At 37.4% G+C, this 23902-nt stretch overlaps 1 protein-coding gene across 1 annotated transcript; it reads right to left on the bottom strand.

Moving 5' to 3' along the window:
- Positions 1–1259: 1259 nt before the first annotated feature.
- PANK3 (pantothenate kinase 3) lies at positions 1260–23051 on the bottom strand. The gene is made up of 7 exons (XM_027084346.1): positions 22714–23051; positions 16955–17307; positions 14073–14326; positions 12402–12578; positions 11051–11174; positions 8782–8907; positions 1260–7342 (listed from the first exon to the last, which is right to left on the bottom strand). The coding sequence occupies exons 1-7, from the start codon at positions 22739–22741 to the stop codon at positions 7292–7294; spliced, it is 1113 nt and encodes a 370-aa protein (XP_026940147.1). The 5' UTR covers positions 22742–23051; the 3' UTR covers positions 1260–7291.
- Positions 23052–23902: the final 851 nt, after the last annotated feature.

Raw genomic sequence — 23902 nt, 5'->3', positions numbered from 1 at the left:
CCCGTTACGTCTCCCTCCCACCTCCCTCCCACCCCTCTAGGTGGTCACAAAGCCCCGAGCTGATCTCCCTGTGCTAAGCGACTGCTTCCCACTAGCTAACTATACATTTATTTTGAATGAAGCACTTAAACTACGCATGTAGCCTTCAATTACGGTTGACCCTTGAACAACCTGGGGAGTTTGGGGGGCCTGACCCTTCGCACAGTTGAAAATCCACATATAACTTAAGAGTTGGCCCTCTGTATCTGGTTCGGTTCCTCTGCACCTGCGGATTCAACCAATCTCAGATCATGTAGTACTGCAGTACTTACTACAGAAAAAAATCTGCATGTATGTGGACCCGCACAGTTCAACCCGTGTAGCTCAAGGGTCAACTGTACTTTTGCTCTTCAGTAGCTTATTTCCAATCGCTTGCAATGCACTTGGAGAGCTAAAGTATAGCTCAAATCTAATATTTCCACACCAAACTCGTAATTTTTCCCTTAGTCACTGTCTCACATTTTTTTCATCCTACTGAAAAAATTTTTTTAAAACAAAGGGTATGTACCTTCACAAGTTACCTGGTCATCTTCATGTTTTCAACCATTCTTATATGCCTGGAGTCTAGACAATCAGTTTGAAAACTCAGAAGTCAATTTTCCAACTTAATTCCTCACATATTACGGAACACCATCGAAGCTTTTAGAACAACGCTAACAGACATTGTCTATTAAAAGCAAAGAAATGAAGTTTTGGTTTAGAGAAAAGCGTGTGTGACATAACCCTTAACAAACTGTGGTAAGAAAGTACCACACGTTCTGGCACCTCTGCTGGGACCGCATCTAAGGGCCACTCTGCTGTCAACATCCATTTCTGGCATAGGACACCATGGCCTCGGTTCAAGGAAAAGCAAAGCTTTTCACATGTTAATAAACGTAAGGCTTAAATTTCAGGAAGGTTTGCACTGCACCTCTGCTAAACTTACATTTGTGCTTTCTAAGGCTGGGGAGAGGAAAGTGGGGAAAAACTTCAATTACATCTTATAAAGGGAGACTAGATAGATAAAGACACTTCCTCTACAGTTAATTCACTCAATAAGTATTTTTTACTGAATGCCTTCTCTGTGCCAAGTACTGGGAATACAGAGGTGAGCAAGACTTTACGATGTCCTTTCTCTCAGTTTACACATTCTACTATAGTTGATTTCATTAAAACCTTATATTTATTTGAAGTGGAAATGTGGGAATACAATATATAAACAATAAAAAGATAACACAGTAAACAACTTAACAGAATTTATTTGCAAAGTAGGAAATAAAAATCATGATTTTAACATTTATTTAGAATATGAACAAAACTAGAAAAAGTTAAAACTACAGAAAAGGTAGAGAGTACTGAAGTTGGCTCAGTGGCCATATAATACAAACAAGCAAAACCCAAGTTTCTTTCATGCAAATAAGCCTTAAGGAAAAGAGAACAGGATGTTTATAGAACAGACCACAGCAAGTATTTTAAAAATTTACATAAGAAACTGTACATAAATGAAAAATAAATTAGACAATTTACAAGAAATGTTTTATAGGTTATAATAGGCTATAACTTAGTTTATTATGAATAAAATTTGTAGCACATCATACATTTTTACATCACAGATTCAGTGTTAGAATAATTCCAACATGACAGAGCTCAGACTTGGCAAGAACAATGCAATAGATAGAATAAGGCAACTTAAACGGAAATGGCTTGTATAAGTAAAATTAACACAAACATTTTCTAGGTATGATTTGATCTGTAACTGGGCAGAATTAAGACAAATGCCACTCAATTTCAGTTAAGAAGTCAAAGCTTCACTGTAGTTCAAATAAAAAGTCAAAGCACACAATGTATTAAAAAAATGATAAAACCACCTTAACCTGACTTACATCCATGTTCCATTAACCGTATTTAGGACAAGGAGACCAGAATATTAATGTTAGGTCTATAAAGTTATCTTTTGTTTCTAAATGTAAACTAAAAAGGGCACCTCAGAAAAAAAGTGGCAGATTTCAAAATGGCTTAATACTCGTGACAACTATCAACTGTGCCAGGTATGAGATCCGTATGATTCAGAGACACAACATAAAGCTAAAATAATCTCAAACTATCTGCATTATTTATGTATATTTTACAAATTATACAAAACTGAAATGTTTTCTTTGAAAGCTACTGGAACTGTAGGTACTGCAATGTATGAAAGATATTGAGAAATAGAAAAAAAAATCAGCACTATCTTAGACTTGAAATTTAGTTGTACATTTATACAATTCAAAACCTTGGATTTTAACTTTATTCACTCCTTTGAAAAATACATTCCTCATTCGTTCTTTTAAACACAAAATTACTGGCCGCTACAGCAAAAAAGACTGAAAATCTAAAAAGAGAAATAGTCTTTTGACTACACAAAGAGCCAGAATGTAAAGATTCTGGTTTTTTTCTTAAGGAAAAAGAAAACTGATTTCCTCTCAAACACATCATTCAGTACCAACTGTAGTACCTGAAGTCCCAACATCAACTCACTGCTACATTTATTAAGCTGGAAATATCAGACACATGTACAATCTGATTATTCTCAGGCAATCCTAAGGATAAAGGTACTTTAGGTCTTTATCATACTTGATGTAAATGACTACAATCCATGATATTTCAACTCACTTAGAGATAATTAAAATTGTGTTTTATAAATCCCACTATGAATTGTGTTTGACAAAGGCAATAATTCTAGGAGGGGTTTATCCCACATCTATCCCAACTCACAATGATCAGAAATAAGAAACAGCTTAAAGAAAAGGGCTATTAAAAAAATCCCAAATATATCTAACATTCAAACATCCATAAATTTAGTGGTATGTTTCTTTTTGTACAATGGAAAAGTTATAATGCCCATATAATTTTGAAGTTATAGCACAATAAAAATTCCAGATAGCTTTACAGATTAAAGCACGCGCACGCACGCACGCACACACACACACCCCCTTGATATTACTTTAAGGTATATCTACTACTTGGCCATTACAGGTAATAACAAAACATTATGAGAGAATAACTAATACCATTCTATGGTGAGAATCCAAAAACTAGTACCTCTCAACATATATCAACACAAATAAAATGAACTCTAAAACATGATGCCACGTATCTGAACAAATTGTTTCTGTCACTTCAAATGATGCCATGAATGGAGCAACTAACTGTCTTTTGGGACAGTCTGCTTTTCATGGAACCCCTGTTTTCAATAGGCTATTAAAATACCTCAAAGGAAGAAAAATAATTACTCACTTTTTGGGGTCTTTGCTCATCAGTTACTAGGCTCAGTAGAAATATAAAGCTACGGTCTCAAATATTGAAAACAGGCAGTAATATAGATAAAGAACATTACTTTCTGAGATTATCTGATGACAGAAACCAAGTTGGCTGAATTCCTTCTCTATTAGAATAAAACACCCTAAAATAAACAAGCTTATTGGGAAAACAGATCATTGATATTTCATGGCAAATCATGTTAAATAAAGTCAAAGAGTATTGTTACAAAAATGCAGTATGTTTCTAATATTTTGTTTATACATACCACAAAACAGTAAGTTAAATGCAAAATAACACATACTCATTTTTCCGGTGATCATCCAGTTTTTACATGGCTTTAGAAGAGAAAAAGTTTCTAAACTACATTCTCAAATGCAACAGACTAAAAAGCATAAAGTGCTCGATAGAGAAAAAACAAAATATTAAAATATGAAACATTTTGCATATAACAAGCAGAGTGGTTATAAAGGACATTTGGAAACTACTGCCTTGCTAAGCTTTCCACCCAAAAATGCGACCTTAGAAATCAAGGCAAGATGCCTTGATTCAAGGCAAGATGGACTGCTCTTAGAAGGCAAGAGTACCGCTGGACATAGAGGAAAACCTTTTTCCCTTTGAGCTGCCTCATTTTTCTTACAGAAGTGGACTTTCAGGAACTGGTACTGAGAATACAACAATCACATCTGCACGCAAAGGTAAAAAACTCAGGAATCTTCACAGTCTAATATTTGGCAAACAATCTGAACCTCTAGAAGGACTGTCAAGACGCCACATATATTACTGGAAATAGCGCTAACTTTACCTAAACTAAGAGTCCACCTATTTCAACTAGAGTAGCTGAGCAAGGAACGCCCTTGTCAACAGGCAAGGAAGTCTACTAGTACTTTGTCTTTGGAGAAGTTGGGGTGTAGAACTGAAGGCCATTAGTTCTCAAAGTCTCTCTGGTTAAAAGGCAGTCTTCTGGGGGTACGGATGGTGGTAGTGGTGGTGGAACGTTCTAGACCTTGTGTTCTTTACCAACCGCCCAAGCAAACTGATAGTGATCCTTGCATTTGAAAATGTTTTTTTTAAAAATGAAAATTAAATCCACCAAGTTATAAACAAGATTCTCCTTGTGTGTACAGAACTCAATGAAGAATTAAAAAGGTTTCTTTTTAGTCCTTTAGAATTGGCTTCTCAAAGTTCAATTAGACAAGGTGTGTGTGTGGGGTTAAGTCTTTGGAATCATCAAATTTACTGCAGCGAAGGAAATATACATTCTGAAGACTGATGAGGATGCTCAGGATGTGTCTTGGGCAACTTTATTAGTATCATTAGAAAAACGATACCTACTACAATGAGATGGCAGGATGCAATGTAAGATGTTTTTTGGAATGGTCAGAACTACAGTTTGTCTGAATAAAATAAACTAGGCCAAATGAGGTATTTCTTATCCCTCTTTACGTATTTAAAAAATAAGGTTCTCACGTGTTCCCTCTCTAACATTCTTTAAAAAGTCCAGATCCAAATTTAAGTTTTAATGAATACATGATAGTGTTCATTTTTAAGAGCTAGTTCTAGAAACTACACTCATACAGTAACCACTACCCAAACGTGGCTACTGAGAACCTGAAATGTGATTAGTCCAAATTGAGTTGTGCTGTACGTGTAAAATACATACTGATTTTGAAGACTAGGTAGCAACAATCCCCCAACCCCAAAAAAACCCTAAATAACTTTTTATAATGATTACATGTTGAAATGATCACACAGCTACACTGGGTTAAATAAAAATATATAATTTAAATGAATTTCACCTGTTTACTTTTTAAATATGTCTGCTAGAAAACGCAAAATTACATGTTGCTCACGTTTATTTCTATTAGACAGCACTGTTCAAGAACATAAGAGCTCTGAAGCTGATTGGGATTAGAACCAAACCTATTTACCACTCTATGCTTATTCAAGCATTTTCCTGGGATCATAATAAAAAACTAGAATCTTGGCAGCCTTCATCCCAATTCTGTGTTCTTATTAGAAATACTTATTAGAATTACTCCAGTAATTCTAGATTGTACAAGAGAAAAGCCAAGAGCTTTTCTCACAGTGGTGAAATAGTTGGTCACTTTATATGCATTTTAGCAGGTAACTTCAGTTTCAAAAGACAAAAAGTATGAATCATAGTCCCAAATTAACCAAAGTATTGATCAAATTAACTTGTATATACTTTTACCATTCCATTTCCTTCTTGACGACAGCCCCAAACCTGTAACTGCTAACGTACAGTTTGCCACAGGTATAAAATTTGAAGTTATCATTTAAAAGCAAAACCTTCTTGTACAGATGCCCAATCATGCAATTCTAAAATAAATTAAAAATATAGCTTTTGGCTGAAATATCTAGTCACAAAAATGGAAACATTTAGTAAGAAAATGTTTAAACACTGTAGGTTTTCAAAATGACCACTGACTGACATGAATTCAAAGTTCTAAATATTCTACATTCTAAAAATTACCTTCACATGCTTTTCCCTCTGAACATAACTACAGGGAGAAATATCTTTATCAAGCACCACCTCTTGAGATTCAATTGAAAATTGTTCTCTACGGAGCAAAACTGTCGTGCGAAAAGACAGCATAATACCTCTTCCTGTAATATAAAAGTTTTAAGCTCTTCAAAGTACATCCAGATTTACTGTAATTTAAGGAGGTGAACAGTTTTTCCCAATTTTCCCCGTCTTTCAACTTCCTAAACCATAAGTGACAGTCTCAAAAAACTTTGCTGAACTATTGGACCTCCAAAATGTTACTACCAAAATGAAAGTCTGAAAAAATTTATAACATTATAAAAAATGACTTCAAAATACAGAATAAATTCCAAGGCAAAAGGATTTACAAATTTTGGAACTATAATGCTTTTATTACCAGAATGTACGAAACACTGATCCTTTTATAATTCTGCAATACTGCCTCAGATTCCCAGTTTCAAAACAACTCATCTTTTAAATTTCCATAACATCTGTTTAGAACAAATGATTTTGCTGCTGTTCACAGTAGAAGACAGTCTTTAGCTTTGATGGTTCAGACCTAATTAAACAGAAATGGCTAACTTTGGGCCTAAGATAAATGTGGTATAGAGAGAAGAGCACAGAACCCTACCAATACACATAAACCATACTCCATTCAAATAGTCCTGGGACCTCACTGAACGGACTTTCAAATAAGTAATTAAGCCTCCAATTAAACAACATTTTAAAATGTACTATCTGATAAACTCAAAATACAAAAAATGCAGTATCACCAATTATGTGCATTTTCTAGGATTCATTTTAAAGTTCAGGCTAATGTTTAACAACAGTATTTCAATTAAATTATGGCATTTGAAAAAGGTTATACTTCTGGGGAAAGAGCACATAAACATGATTTTTGGGAGAAGATATGTTTGGAAAACAACAGTAATGAATAATTAATATTGCTTTAACATTTCTAAAATCATATAAAAATGATCATCTTTGATTGCCATTTCAGTAAGTTTCGATACAGGATATGTTACTGTCCACTTACTAGTAACCAAAATACACATAGAACAGACTTGTAACAAATATTCAGAATCAATTCTTTTCATGAGATAAACATTTCTGAGACTTTAAGATTCATGTTTGAACATACAGTACTGCAATGTTGGCTACATAAAATAAAATAAATAGAAAATCTTTTTCAGAGGAAGCTCATTAATCAGAGGCTGTATTGCATTTAAGGATTTAACACTGGCTATATACAGAAGGGAAAGTATTTCACTTAGAAATACTTCACATTACTGGAGCTCTCTTTTTAATATGGCAACATATAGCAGCTTACCATATTCTGATACTTAAAAATCAACAGGAATAGTGCTACTCTTTCATCCTTTGGTTCCCAGTGACAAATAATGCAGTAATAACACCTCCAGTTTTCAGTTCCTCTTGAGTGACATTAACAGAGAGAAACCCGATGCTTTAGCTGAAATTTGGCAGCCCAAGAAGTGCACCAACTGCTCCAAAATATCCCTGCATAATTTAAAAGCAATTATTAATGTAGTGCAGCTTCTAAATGAACATGTAATATTAACCACTATTAAGAACACATACTTGTGTATAATCTATTTAAGAACATTGATTCAGAAAGCTACCAATTTGTGTCATCAGTTATTGTAAAAAAAATTTTTTTTAAACTGTATTCTCAATATATACAACTTTTTTTTTGTAATTGAATTCCATGTTTAATTGCTCAATATTTCAATCAACAGTCTACTTGAAACAATCCAAGTTTTCTGGTAGTATATATTCTTCATATAGTACAAATTTGGGGTTGACCAATAAGTTTGTTCAGGTTTTTCCTTAAGATGTTGCAGAAAAACCTGAACAAACTTTCTGGCCAACCCAATACATATATATGTATATGTTTTTGTATTATAATTGAAGCTAAGCATTTTCTAGTTAATTATAATATATATACCTTTGAAATACATATTTTTTTATAAAGAGTGGCTGTTAGACTCTAAAGCTTCTAGGACTATTGTTGCAATTCTGGCTCCCCTCCCCTTTCCTGAAGAAAATTCCTTTGGCTCTGCCTGCCATTCCCACAGCAGAGGACACGCCAGGTGGAGCTGCACAAGAGTACACATTCTGACCTCTACAGCGAGAGCAGTGACAATGACACATGGAAGCTCATAAGAGCAGAACAAATACTCAGAATCTGTATTATTAAAATGCTTAATAAAATATTCACTTGACCACAAATAATTCAAGGTAAGTTTACTTAATCCAAAACATTTTGTGAACTGATACTTGCTCCAATCAGAATTTAACTGGATATTGTGATCGAATAGGAAAAAAAAATCTCAAAGAATAAACTCCGAAATGTTAACAGTGCTTACCACTGGAGGTGGGGGTGAGGCTGTGGTGGGAGGATTAAGGAGATTTTCGTTGCTAAATCATATATATTTTTACTGTTCATATTTAACATTTGTTCTCTCAGGGGAGGACAAAAAAAGAAAGAGGGAATTCCCTGGCGGTCCAGTGGTTAGGACTCTGTGCTCTCACTGACAAGGGCCCGGGTTCAACCCCTGGTTGGGGAGCTACTACTAATATCCTACGTGAGGCACGGCCAAAAAACAACAATAAAAAACAAAACAAACAAACAAAAGAAAACAATTTAACAAAACAAACCCACTAAGTACACAAGCAGCCCCAGTATTTAATGAGCTCACAGACCTGATACTGCTCTCTCTTTTTCAGAACTGTGAGATTCTCATCTTAATGGGATGTCTGCCAGGTTACAAAAATGCCCACCCCCTAACTCAAACTGAAGTGAGGGAATCAATGTACTATTTACGTAAATCGCAGTTTTATACTTCACTTATAAAGTACCCGGCAAGGAACAATATATGAAACTGCATTTAAAAGCATGCTATTAAAATTCACAAAACTTTATTTTCATATCATACCTCATGCTCTAGAAACAATGCTTTCAGTTGACCTTTTGACCAATAATCCAGTGCATATGCCAAAAGTTTCATCGAGAGAGTATTGACACGTAAAAAGTTTCCAACAAAGACAACTCTGTTTATTTTCTAAAAGAAAAGAACAAAGAAAATGACTTGAAAAAAGAATTATCAAGTAGATTTTACAATACAATACAGTTTATAAGATCTCTACTTACAAATATAAACAACTACTACCTTTTTTTAGTGCCTACTGCATTCCTGGTATATGCCTTCATAATCCTGAATATTTAAAAATTAGTTTAGGACATGTCACTACACTTGTCAAAACCCATAGAATGTACACTAAGAGTGACCCCAAATGTAAACTATGGACTCTGAGTGATGATGTGTCAATATAGGCTCATCGATTTTAACAAATGTACCAAACTGGTGCTGGATATTGACAGTAGGGGAGGCTGTGCGTCTAGGGGGTCAGTGAACTCTGTACCTTCCACTCAATTTTGCTGTGAACCTACAACTGCCCTAAAAAATAACGTCTAATTTAAAAAGAAAAGTTCTGGAAGGACCCTAGTTTAATGATTATAGATAGACTTATTTTTGAAAATGGCCAATAAGTAATACATTTAGCAAAGAAAGTAATTTGGAGAAATGTCACTGACGAGATAAAAGGAGACAAACCAAGGAAAAGTATTTTAAACGTGTTTAGGATTAAAAACAAGCTGTAAACTTGGTCAGCATTTTGCAGTTTATGCTCAGTAATGACACAGAAACCGTGGACTTTATCTATAGCACTGGAGAGCAAAACTGACTGGGATACTGGCATGCCCACCCAACCCCTAGGGCTTCCAGATGGAGGAACTAATATTTGTTTTGAATCTCCAAAAAACCTATTTCTACTCTCACAACAATGTAAGTACTTCTGAGTGTACATTTTTGCACACTGAGTTTGAATAGCGTAAATTATGGCCTTAATTACTGTTAAGTCAATTGGCCAGTGAAAATCTGGACCTACAGGGGTAACAAAAAAGATCCCAGATTACTGTCTGCCCCCTCAAAGTGATATATTTCCCAAACCTAGGTTAAAATGCCTGCTAGTGGCTCCCTCAACTAACTTACTACACTGTTATTAAGAAACTTAAAAGACAGTATTCTAATTTTGAATTTAGAGTAATTCAGAGGATTAATTCGAGTCTTTGCACAGTTGTTCTCTCTTCTGGAGCCTCCCTTTCCCCAAATATCTGCACCCATGATTCTCTCACCTCCATCAAATCTTTGCCTAAGAGTTACATTTTCAACAAAGCCTTCCTTTAACTACACCCAGTTACTCAGTAATTTGTCCTCTGCCACTCTCTGGTCTACTCTCAATTCTCTTTATCTTGTTTAATTTTCTCCTTTTTAAAAATAGCATTTATCACCTAATACGGAATAATTTACTTGTTTACTACAACACTAGAATGGCTGTAAGCTCCACAAAGTCAGGGATCTTTGTTTTCTTCACTAATTTATCTCAAGTGCTCAGAACAATACCTGGCACATGGTACTCTAAATATTTACTCAATGAATAAATGAATGAGTGAACAAATGAAGAATTCCTTTAAAAAGTAAAATTCCCAACACATTTATAAAGTATTTGATATTTATAAAAATTAAATGGGCAAATACCTCTATTACACAAAGGCAAAACTGTATATACAGTCTTCTTCAAATAAAAATAACCCAATTATGAGGTAAATCTAGCAGTACATGCTTTTTGTAAGTATACATCATTCAAATTTCATGTGAAGAACGGTCTCAGTGCCTTCATAGCCCTGTACAATGCTGCTTGATCCATATGCAACAAGGCAGCACTGTAAAGAAGCCGAGGGCAGTAAGAAAACTTCCAAGTACTTCACTAATCAAAGGTAACACTAGCAGGAAAAAAGTACCCACCCACTTTCAATAGTAAGTTACCTCAAAACGTCTTATTGTTTAGATAGAATTTTTGTTTCACAACTTAAAGATATTTAGGTTGTATATTTCTGAAAAGGTTTCTGGATAAATATGAAATGTAAATTATCTCTTTGTCCTATTTCCGGTTTGAATTATCTGCTACTTTCTTTAAAGGTAGTATCACAATCGGATAGGTAACATATATATTAATGAATCTTGGGATTTAATGGATTAAGAGATCTCGATCCTATGAGGCCTCCTTAAGGAATACGAAGAAGCCTGCTACACGTACATAAAACTCCAACTCACATTTTTCATATAATTAAACAATTTTTTTTACCTCATTAACAGCACACATTCGTGCCACAGAACCAATGTTATTGGTGATAGTAACTAATGTAGCTCTTGCTAGATCTTCTTTACTAACAGATTCTCGCTTCTCCTTATAAATCATATTCCCAAAACTGCAGAGAAATGAAAAACAAAATCAAATCTGCTGATAACAAACAACATTTCATACATTTTGAGAATACAGCCTACAGATAAATCTACACATGTATAAAATAAGGTATACATGTACAAGGTTACTTACTGACCCAATGAACTGCACGTAGGAAAATACTGGGAACACCCAAACATCTATCAAACTATGATACATTCATACAATGAAATACCATGAAGCTGTTAATAAAAAAAAAGGTGGGGGGAGAAAGGAAGGAGGGAGAGAGGGAGGAAAGGAAGGAAAAAGAGGAAGACAGAGGGTAGGGAGGGAAAGGATGAGGGAAGGAAGAGGGGAAAAAGAGGGGGGGGCAGGCAAACAGACTAGGATATACTGCTGTAGACTATACAGTCCTCCCTCTTATCCATCGGGGATTGGTTCCAGGACCTTCCTTGGACACCAAAATCTCTAGATGCTCAGGTCCCTTGTATAAAATGATGTAGTATTTGCATATAACCTAGGTATATACTTTAAAGCATCTCCAGATTACTTAATAACACTTAATACAATGTAAATACTATGTAAATAGTTGCCTGTGTGCAGCAAATTCAAGTTTTGCTTTTTGCAACTTTCTGGAATTATTTTTCCAAATATTTTCGATCCGAGGATGGTTGACTCTGTAGATGAGGAACCATGGATAAGGAGACCCGACTGTATACGGCATACTATATAATGGTATATAAATGTTACCTTCTAAAAGTTACCTTCTGTAAGGGGAGGATAAGGATATTTATTTGTATTTGTTTAGAGAAACACTGGAAGGATACTCAAGAACTAATAAAAACAGTTTCCTATAGTGCATTCAGGGGAGACTTCTTGATGTATATTTAATTTTAAAACGACATCAATGTTCAAAACTTAGAACTAAACTGGGTAAGAGGAAGCCCCTTACAACTTCCTGATACACTGCTTTCTAAAAACTAAATACGCGGGCTTCCCTGGTGGCGCAGTGGTTGAGAGTCCGCCTGCCGATGCAGGGGACACGGGTTCGTGCCCCAGTCCGGGAACATCCCACATGCCGCAGAGCGGCTAGGCCCGTGAGCCATGGCCGCTGAGCCTGCGCGTCCGGAGCCTGTGCTCCACAACAGGAGAGGCCACAACAGTGAGAGGCCCACGTACCGCAAGGAAAAAAAACCAAAAAACCAAAAACCTAAATAAGCAACTTTAATTACAATGTAAATGTTAAACTTACCTAGATGCTACAGCCCAACCAGGCAGACCAAATCTTTCATAATCTCCTCCGTAAATATCACGGACCAGCTTGTCAGCTTGGGTGCTGTCACCTTTGGATGCCATTTCAAGAGCCTCTTCAAAACTTTCACAGCCAGTCAATAAACTACATAAACCAAGAAAGGTACCCCCTCCAAGGCTAAAGAAAATAAAGAAACTTGGTAAGTTGCATTTACACACTGTATTCTTTCTCCAAAGTAAAAGGATGGAGCACTCATTTATTCAATGAACACACGGATAGATATTGCTAAACCTAAGAAAAACACATAGCAAAACCAAATTTGTCAGATCAAAGAATAAACCAAAGGAAAAAAATGTCGTCGTGTAAACAGACACAGAAGACCTTTTATATCTTCTAGTATCTTCACCTGATACCTTACACTTTGTAATTGCTAAAAATAAATGTTTTTGTGTGCATGAAAAAGGAGTGCTAAAAGTTAATACTGTACAAATTAAAAGGAGAAAAATTGTAATTCTAAATGGTTTCCAGGAAATAATTTTGTGAAAGGCCTATTTACTTAGCCTGATAAGGCTGAAATCAACCCAACGTGATACATTAACATTTACATGACTCCGATATGAATACAGTGAGGACATTTATGTCAGGCTGGTCATCATGTTAAAGACAGAAGTTAACTTGGTTCTATTATTCTTTTGGATATGCTCACAAAATGAAATTATGCCACTCTAGCCCCTAAAATCAAAACCTTTGCTCCCTAGTCTCACCTAAATTTCTAACAGGTTATATTCCTGAATCACTGTTGGAATTTAGTTAATAGACTGAATTTGTCTTTTTGAATTGATTGAAGTAGGCAGTACTTCCCTGTAATTCTTTGGCATAGAGAGTTTCAACGGAGGTAGACTTTTCAGCCACCACAGAAATAAAATACTAATTAAATTTAAGTATTATTCAAATAGGAGTATTACATTAAAATTAAAATGAGTTTTTTTCAGGACTTCCCTGGCAGTCCAATGGTTAAGAGTCTGTGCTCCCAACACAGGGAGCACAGGTTTGATCCCTGGTTTGGGAACTAAGATCCCATATGCTGCAGAGCATGGCCAGCGTTTTTTTCACAAATCAATCTAATTTAAAGCATCCTAAAATCTTTCTTCCTCAATTAAGTAAACAGGAGCCTCCAGCTTCCTTAAAAGGTGATAAAGGACATATTGGAATCATAAGGAAAAATTTTAAATCTCATTTCACATTCATATTCCAGGTATTAAAGAAAAGAGTTCATGTTAAATTCATCCTATATGAATTAATTACAATGTTGCCAAATACTCCACTTAAATGTGAATCAAATAAGAATGTTTCAAGCTTTAGGCTTAAATATATCTACATAAAAATGAGAAAAATGCTTTGGAAAATTAAAATGTTATTGGAATCATTCCAGCTAAAAATTCACTCTTTTCATTATGGAAATTTTGATGCCAAATGATGCTAACCAAATATAAACATTTAATGATTTTAGTTTGAGTCTACACACATGCCTTATAAAAAAGTATTATCTGCAACACTTTAACTTATACTTACACATCTACATTTTTAGCTGTTGCACAATACACATTAGATTTCACAATTTCTGTGTAGAAAACAATATGCATGCTGCCTTAAGAACAAAAAGGTTACTACCTTGTCCCAGTTACTCGTTTATAGTTGTCTTTGGAATGGACTGCTAAAATACTGACTCCCGAACCAATGTTTACTACCAGAAGTGGATAGGGATCATCCAGGTTGAAAGGCATCTTTTGGCATCTCTCAGGTTCTGAGGCATTAGCAAAATAATAGCACTCTGCTTGTCCATTGAAACTGACAGAATCTATATACAGCAAGCCCTTTACAAGGCAGTCAAGTTCATCCAGTTTGTGCAGGTGGAGGTTTCCAATCTGTAAAAAAAACACCAAAGCGAGTTTTATAAAGTGAACAAAGGAACGCATTCAAAATACTTGACTCGACTATACCATATAATTTCCATGTACTTTACAAAACTTCAAAATCATTTACAACCCACACGTTTTCACTTGTTTTCTTTTGTGTCAAAATCTCTTAGGGACTTCATTTAGTCCTGTGGTTCTCAGTGGTGGTGGTATTACTTCTAGAGGTGTTTTGGAAATCTGTGTGGACTTTTTAGTTTTCACAAAGATGGGGAGGAGGAGAGAATCAAACTAACATTTACTGGGCAGGGACTTGGGGTGCCAGACATCTGCAATGGGTGGGGCAGTTGTGAAAAAAAAAGAGTTAACCCTTCCCTGTATTACCTTTGAACATTACAACAGACATTTTTGTAGGCAGCAGTAGGAAAATTCATTTATAATTATCTGAGCCTATGTAAACAGGAAGTATTTTATCTATATGTGTATACACACAAGGTATTCTTTTTTTTTTTTTTTTTTCCGGTATGCGGGCCTCTCACTGTTGTGGCCTCTCCCATTGCAGAGCACAGGCTTGGGATGTGCAGGCTCAGTGGCCATGGCTCACGGGCCCAGCCGCTCCGTGACATGTGGGATCTTCCCGGACTGGGGCACGAACCCGTGTCCCCTGCATCGGCAGGCGGACTCTCAACCACTGCGCCACCAGGGAAGTCCGACACAAGGTATTCTTTACGTGGTTTTAATACATACTAAATTTGCTAGGAACGCAACCACCACATAAAGTGAGGAAGTGTACTTTTTACTGTTTGGAACTTTACCTTGTGTTGTTTAGCATCTTCGAAAGTTATGTCACAACAGCAATACCACTTATGGTATTTGATTCTCCAATAAAACATACCTTATCAATCTTAGCATTTGTGGCTTTAGAAATTAAGTTCAATCTATGTACATACAAGCATCTAAATCTGACTACTTCATTATGCCCTCTTGTGTGATCATACCAGAGAATCTACCTACTGATATATAAATACCTTAACTTCCTGTCTTTATATTATAGTTTGGGTACTAATATGAAATTATTAAATTCATTTCAGGTTAGTAAAGAGTATATTATAAAATATTTACTATAAAAGATCTCAGCTTAGATAAGCTTTTCAATTCTCTAAGGATTTATTAGGTATCACTCCCCCTTGTGTTCCCATGGCATCTCTTTTCATAGCAATAGTATTAATTATAATGCATTGTACTTCTTAATTATAATGCACTGAACTTATAGTTCACTTAAATGTGTGGTCTAGGATACTGCACTCTTTGAGAGCTAAGTCTGTGTCTTATTCCTAGCTGACTTCTCAGTGCCTAGCACAATACCTAACACAAACTAAGTGTTCAAATATTAGCTTAATAAATGATTGAGCTCCAACAAAAACAAATATTATAAAACTTCGTCACTAGAAAATATCAATACTTCTTAAAAAAAACTTAGAACTCCGTAATTTGAATACCAGGGTCTCCAAACAATGGCCAGGTGAGAGCTGGCTTCAAGGACACTGCTTTTGGCAAACACTAAATATCACACATCCAAAAAAACTGGATTCGAATTTATGGTCAGATTACTCAATAAACTGAATACAAATCAGTATTACTCATCATAAAAATTTTTAATAAAAACTACCCCAAATTACAAGGTATTCACTTCCGTGAGCCATATAAGTGATCGCTTATGTTCTGGATTTTCTTATGTGAATCTGAGAAACGAAATGGTCCACATGCATATTTTCAAGAAAAACAAATTTCAGTAAATCCAAGTATAAACTTTTTTTTTTTTTTTTTTTTTGCGGTTTGCAGGCCTCTCACTGTTGTGGCCTCTCCTGTTGCGGAGCACAGGCTCCGGACGCACAGGCTCAGCGGCCATGGCTCACGGGCCTAGCCGCTCTGCGGCATGTGGGATCGCCCCGCACCGGGGCATGAACCCGGGTCCCCTGCATCAGCAGGCGGACTCCCAACCACTGCGCCACCAGGGAAGCCCTAAACTTTTAAATCTTTATTCTAATGGGAAGGACTGGACACTTGGCAAACCCCTACTAGCACAGAAATCGACGCTTACATAATCCGCCTGCCATATCCAAATGACCCCCTTCAAGACAGAAACATGGTAGGGTCAATGGTATAAAATCCAAGAAAAAAGGGCTAATAGGGACTTTCATTCAGGTGTCTATTAATCAAAAGATACAGGTTTCAGTTAGGGTTTGGGAAGATGGTGGCCTTAGGAGAGATGACTGGATAATACTCAAAAAAACAAGCAAACACAGGATAATAATAGTGAAAATATTTCAAGCCCCATTTATATCTGGCTTTGCACACTGCCAAATTCACTGAAGTCTGCTTTTACTGTAGCTTTGTAGCAGTTCCTAAACTTAGCAGGTTTTACTCCATATTATGTACGACAGGCCCAACTCTGGCCAGTTTTTACTCATTGTATAAAGGTGTTTAAATGCTCCAATCAAAAGTAAGTCATGAATACATACTTCCCCTGTATCAGCAGGGGGAACTAGTCTAAGGAACGTATCAGACAGAAAACGAGCCTCATACTTTAAAAACTGAAGAGAATGGGTACCGATTTTTGCCTGTGAGCGAAATACCTACTGTGCGAAAATCTTTTTCAAACTTGTAAGCACCACCTCCTGTAGCACATAGCACCGTGTGTAATGTTGAGAAGTTTTTATCTCTTCCCATTTGGATAAAAGTAGGCAGGTCCTGGGTTGGAAATCTGATAAAGTGCAAGTTCCCTCTCCGGCCAAAAAGTGTTAAATCTTTCAGTTCAAGGTGTACATCCCGAATACCAGTGGATCCATAGGCTACGTTAGAAGTCAGATATTTCCGGATACTTTTTAAGCTCTCAACTTCTTCTTGTTCTTCCTCTGCTGTGATATCGATAGGTTCAAAATATGAGAGCTTTACCAGAGTTCCCCCGATGTCCATGCCAAACCATGGGAAAGCTATGAATAAAAAATAAATAAAAATATATATCCTGATTTTAGAAATGCAAATTAGGACCTAGTTAATTAGCCACAAGCTTCATTTACCCTGAATCATGCGTTCAGTCAATAATACTTTTGAGGTAAGACAAATCTATGTGAAACTCACCCTTTTCCCTTCAAAATGTTATTCTGTGTATTTTCTCAAAACCCATAACTCAGCATGCCTGCGGCTGGACCAGGGCCTTTTAATTCCTGGTCTGGTAGGCATTCCTTTTCATTTATTACATAGTTATCATGTGCCCCAGGAGATTAGGAAAAATTTGGACCAATTTGGTTTTAATAATAGGTCATCACCTACGGCTTGAAAATGTTTCTACGATTTTAATGTAATAAAATTGGCCTATAATCACTTCAAGTAACCCAAGGGAAAAGTACCTCCTTAAAAAGAACTTTTTTTCTTTGCTCATTAAACTTACTAGGCTTCTTTAGTGCATCTGGTTAATAAAATTAGCTGTTGATAACGCTGAAAGTAAATCTACTTGGAAACAGGCACATTTGGGGAGGTAGCATCATCTGGGTTTGGGACTTGGTGCTCTCTCACTAACTGGGCTATATGACATAGGAAAAGCCATTAACCTCTCAAATCTTAGTTTCCTTAAGGTCTGTTTCTATTCTCTGGGATCTTAATCATTATGATAGAGACTCAAAAATAATACTTAAGATACATAGATTACAAAATGCCTAACAACATGTATTTAACAGTTTATTATGTATAAGTTGTCAAGGAAATTTGTTTCTTATATATTGATATTTTACTTATTTGATATGTGTGTACCATTAGTAACCGGAAACATACGATTCAACGAGAAAAGATTCGGTACATTTCTCTATACAGGCACAATGCTTTTGTCACCTATAGATTTGTATAAACAACTAAGATGCTGAAGAAACTAAATTTTCTCAATTTTGTTGGGCAGCTAGCAATGGAGGCCATCTTAAATAAGTAGAACACTTTTATTGATATATATATTTTTTGGCTACGCCCCATGGCTTATGGGATCTTAGTTCCCTGAACTAGCGCCCTGCGCCCTGGGAGTGAAAGCGGGGGCTGCAAGGGAATTCCCAGTAACACACTTTTAAAATAAAGGAGAGGCCATTCAAGACTCACCTCACATCCAGCCTGTTAGATACGTCTATGTCTGTTCTCTTAGGGGTATCTGCTCTTAAAGGAAGAGTAACTGGAGATGCTATATTGCAGACCATGAACGTCTTGGTTACCTTAATATCCAAACTAGAACATTATAGGTCCCTTCTTTTGCATAGAGATCCTTTCAACTCAGCAGAGTTCTGGAATTCATTTCCTTATGCCAGAGAAATAATCACCATTCAAAAAGTATGGGGGAGGCAACAAGAACACAGAAGACACGTATTCTTAATTACGATCCACTCCTTTGATTTAGCAAGTGATCTAATTTCCAGTGCATTAAAGCAAATACTTATGCTTGTTATTTTGTCACTAACTAAAATGAGAAGGGGAGGGGGCACAAAACTCAAACTTTATTAATTTGTGATGAAAGTACAAAGTTATTAAGGACAACCAGAGGCCCACTAATACTTCCATGAGGTAAGAAATATACCACTTTCCAAAGAAATCAGACAAATATCTAAATCTATAGCTTTGCTGCTTCTGGCCAAGGGACAGGTTAAAAGTAGGTCACCAGTGCGTAAGCATCCTACTTCTTGCATACAGCCTAAACATTTCTCATTCTCTCGAGAATAAAACTCTCCACTGTCGAGGTGAGAAAAATGAACCAAAAATACATTTAAAGAACAAAACATACCTTCCATAAATATAAATAAGTACTTTGATGATGGCAAATAAACATTACCTTCTACAGACTTTTGAGCATTTCCTAGAATCTCTCATGATGTTTACGTGGCCTTCCAAAAAAATAGTAGCTCCTATTCTATTTCTCACCCGAGCCTAAGAGAACTGCCATTAGTTCCCCATAAGTAACAAAAATATCCAGAACCAGCATAAGCAGAGTGCTACCAAGAAATTATCTTTCCTACCAGGTAGATTAGGTATGCAAAAGGAGAAACCCACATGCCTGATCACCTCTTTAGCCACAAGGGCAGACTGCTAATTTCTAACAAACTGCATTATAAAAGTTTGGTGTCTTGTTAAGTGTTGGTAAGAGGTAGCGGAGAAGCTTTAAGGAGCTATTTAATTGCTATTGGCCCCATGCAGATTTTAGCCCAAAGGGATCCTATGCCAAACTAGAATTTAATTGTTCTGGAGCAGAAAGAGAAACCAAATGCTGAAAATGTTCAGAAGCATTGGTGGATTATTTTAAGGAACAGAATTCTAAAATGAGCACGTGCAATGGTCAATTCCAGATACTGTTCAAGTTCCCGAATAAAAGACAGTTCACTCTTCCCAATAATCATTCCGAATAAAAATGTTGTTTTAAAACAGACTAAGAAAATAAACCATACTCACACCTTCAGTATTATAATTCCTCAGAAGAGCTTCAGAAGACTTTTCCCCCCTTTGGTAAATTAGTTACATCTAAGAGAATATTAGAAACTATCACCTCCAACTCACCTTACTATCCACTGGAAGTGATCATTCTTAAGTAATGACTCAATTTACAAACAGTTATATAGAAGCAAACGGCACACATATGCTACATACCTCTCTCTGGTCTTGACAAAAACTTCACATACCTTACTGCTTGGGTTAGCAAAGCAGACACCCAAACCTACACTGCACCAAGTGAATAAATATATATATGTATATTAAAAAAACTTTTATTACCACTCTATTAATCATGTTACATGCTCTACAGGTAAGCAAAACAGAGACTGACCCTTACCTTAAAAAATCACGTCAGTTGAGGTACAGAGGAACACCACTGCTTAGATTTTTACTATTATTTAAGTAGCGTGAAAAACACAAGTAAAGGTAATGCAAACATTGCCACTGTTTGGGTTCTAGAAAAAAATTTTTCATTAGATTGTTTGACTTCATTCTTCTCCTGGAGTTGAATTAACACATAATTTCAAATGCTCATCTTTTAGTTATACAATTTAGAGGGTGAAACCAATTCCTTTTCTTATTTTCTGGTTAAATACAGGCATTTGGTTTACAGGCTGGTATATACTAGTGATGTATCAAAAAGCAATGTTTTCTAACACTTGGGTGAGTAACTGTAAGAAAATGTGTGAAGCCAAAGTCACTTGTTTAACTAGTATGAGATACAGTTTTTAGTTACTAGTGCTGCTCTAAGGATTAAATGACGCAATGCATGTAAAAGATAGTGCTTACATACAAAGTGCTCACTAAATTTATGATTATAAAAAAAAGAAACCCTATGCAAGAACTCAAAAACAAGTGTGTCTTTAGCTAAACTGAGTGGTTTGAAACATCAGAAATAATACTTTCCAGTTATATATATATATTTCCATGACAGTTCATAGTTGAAATTCTTTCCCACATGCAAAAGAACAAGATGTTCTTTATTTTTACTGTAAAGAGCTGAGTAGACAGTAAAGTCATCTTTTACATATAGGAAACTGGAAATGTTATTTCAGACTTCTAAATCATATTAACTGACTGGTTTTTCAGCATAACTCTTTTAACATTAATGGTCTCACAGTGTACCACAATATATTAATAAACAAATTACTTCTAAAAAATAGATGTTCTTTTACTTCTCAACCTAAAGTTTATTTTATAAACTCTTAATTATCATCTTTACTAGATATGAAACACCTTTGCCAGAGATGGTATTCACACCTGATTATAAGTTTGCCCAAATCTAAGTAATCAAATCGCTGTCAAGGCAAAAATAAAATAATAACATAAGGGTCAGACTATGAGCTTGTCATAGTTAAACTCATTTTACTAAATGGAAATTCTAACACAAGCAGAGAAAACCTATGTGTTGAGGGAAGATGTCCAACTGTTCTACATTACTGCATCTGTTCAAGATTCATTTAATTCAGCAAATGTACAGTAAAATAGTAGTATTTCTATATTACTCTCTCATTTTAAGACTTCACATCAGTATTTCATAGACTCCTGAACGAGAACTCTTTAGCTATTGTGTTTTTTTTTTTTAAATCATTGTTTAAAAAAATGTTTTAACTGGCAGATAAAACTACCAGATAAGAAAGGTTTGTGCTTCTCTAAGTATTTAGACTACGCCCTACAGGTGCAAAAGAAAGAACACAGGACTATGAGTCAGGTGACTTAGGGCCCTGAACCTCAGTTAGCCGAGTTGTAAAAGGTGTACAAGGTGTACAAGTTGTACAAGATGCAGCCTTGTAAAAGTTACTCTGGGGCTCAGTAAGTTCAGTTTTCCTCAGCAGTAAAATGAGAACCAAATTATCTCACATTTAAATAACAATTAACCGTTTCTGGAGTGCTTTGGTATGTTGCCTCTCCGTGGAGGTTTTCAAGACCGGACGGACGGGCGGGAAAAGACAGTATCAGTGCTCCCGTTCTATAGCAAGAGATTTCCTAGAACTGTTGGGAGGATCACACAACACTGCAAAATGGCAAAACACCAATACAATTCTAAGACAGAAGCATGCATCCCGCATTCCTAGTCGCTCTGGAAGAATGAACTTCAAGTATGACAATCACAACGGCTGAGTGATTAAATAAGCTATTCACAGGAGTAAAAGGTTTTAAAAAGGCTAAAAATAAAAGGAAGCAAATAAAAGTTGATCTACTCTCTTTCAGTATGGAAAGTTTTTTTTTTTTATAAGTATAGGTTATATATAGTCGTAGAAAAATCTCTACGGGTAGTCACCAAAAGATTAATAGTGGTTAGCTCTGAGTGGCGGGAATACGGATGACTTTGATCTTTTTATCTCTGTTTTTAAAAAAACAAACATGAACTAGTTGTTATTCTAAACAAGTCACGGCACTTACCCACCGGTAGGTTACACGCCGTGTTTAAAAGCTCTAATTATAACAACAGAGACAAATCCCAGCAACCCACCGGGATTTCAAGGACACAAGCAGAAAGCTCAGAAATCAGTTTAAAAAAATTTTAAAAAAAAAAGTGGTAAATGTCCCCGCGCAACTTGACATCTGTGACAACCCATTTTCAACTTGATTTCAGAGGAAGCTGGTAACTCTGGTCTTGCCTGCCAAACCTCAGAACAAAAATTCCCCCTTGCACCTCCCAGCTTTCGAGGAGGAAAGGCTAGGGGGCGGCAAGCGTTCGTCAACCGAGCGTAGGGGGATGGGAGGGAGCCTCGAACTGGGTGCTGCAAAGGTCCCTCCGCCCCCATCCCGTGCTGGGCGACGGCTGGGAGCGACCGGCTTCGAAGCAGGCCACCACAAGGGGCTTCCCGACGTGGCCCAACTTGCTCTCCCAACCCGACGAGCCCAAGCCCCCATCTTACAGGGTTTCTTGGCATCCTTAATCTTCATGGCGTCGGCCTGAGGGGCGAGAGGCAGCCTCGGGTACGGCGCGCAGAGGGTTGCGGCGAAGACTCCGGAGGTAGCTGGGCCGCGCGGGGAGGCCCGGCCGGTTCCTCCCCTCGGGCCGGGCGGGGCGGGCCAAGGGCGGGGCGGGGGCGCCTGAGATTAGGCCCCGGCCCAGGGGGCGGCCCCCCCCACCCCCGCGAGGGGCGGCCGGGACCGAGCGAGCAGGGGAAGGCCGCCGGCCTCGCCGCTCCGGGGCCCCCCGCCGCCGCTCCAAACAAAAGGCCCCGGTCCCCCGAGCCGCCGCCGCCGCACTGAGAAGCAGCCCGCCCAGGCCCAGCGCCCACGTGACGCGAGGGCCCCCTCTCTTCGCTCTCCGCCCGGCTGCTGGGGATTGTAGTTCCCCGGGTCGCAAGGCCCAGCTCTCAGGCTGCAGCCTTACAGATGGACTACAAAACCCAGGATGCATCGCGGGCCCTCCTCCGAGGCCCCTCCGCTTTCGGAGATGGCCTCAGAGTGGTCCCAGAGAGAAGGGGGCGGGGCCTTAATCACGCCAGCGACGGGGCTACCAATGGTGGCTGATGTGGGCGGGCTCCCGAACCCTAGAGCTGAAGCCTCGCGCCGCCGCCGAGGGAGAAGGGGAAGGGAAGTCTTTGCTGGTACTATCATGGCAGTTCTGCAAGTCGCAGACTTCCTTTGGAGGCAGAAAACCTGGTCAGTGTGCCAGGGAAAGCGGTAAATACAGGGCTCTAGAGCCGCTCTTTAGACAGACCAGTGAATGCATTTGTAAATTAAAGTCATTCACGAAGGAATCCCCTTGCTTAATAGAGACACCGCGAATGCAGGAGTTGGAATGATGATGATAGTAATGGCAATAGCAATGATAGGTAATAATAGGCACTCTGCTGAGCTCTTTTGGGGAATTATTTGATTTAATTAAGTAACTTTGTGAAGTTCGTGCAATTATTATCTATCACTCCTTTTGAAGATGGGACAGGAACTGAGAAGTTAAGTCACTTGGGAACACATGCCCTTTGCCGCAGTTCCTTGGTCCCCTCAGGGGCCCTGTAGCCCAGCTCCCTCCTTCCAAAGGGGAAGTTGACCCCCAGAAAAGAAAATTAGGTGCTACAGTTCTCCCTCCTTTCCCTGTGCCTGCTAGATTCTGAG

This window comes from Aethalodelphis obliquidens, unplaced genomic scaffold, assembly GCF_003676395.1.
Source record: "Aethalodelphis obliquidens isolate GAN/ISIS:26980383/991018 unplaced genomic scaffold, ASM367639v1 scaffold52, whole genome shotgun sequence".
Taxonomy (NCBI): domain Eukaryota; kingdom Metazoa; phylum Chordata; class Mammalia; order Artiodactyla; family Delphinidae; genus Aethalodelphis; species Aethalodelphis obliquidens.
Note: the sequence above shows the minus strand (reverse complement) of the source record. Positions and strands in the feature narration are given on the sequence as shown.

What these genes read in the sequence shown, in the direction of transcription:
- PANK3 (XM_027084346.1), bottom strand. Translation starts at nt 22,741, where the DNA reads ATGAAGATTAAGGATGCCAAGAAACCCT. An exon ending in TAAGGATGCCAAGAAACCCT is followed by an intron (nt 17,308 to 22,713) that starts GTAAGATGGGGG and finishes TTTTATTCATAG; the next exon opens with CTTTCCCATGGTTTGGCATG. An exon ending in AAACGAGTAACTGGGACAAG is followed by an intron (nt 12,579 to 14,072) that starts GTAGTAACCTTT and finishes TATTTTCTTTAG; the next exon opens with CCTTGGAGGGGGTACCTTTC.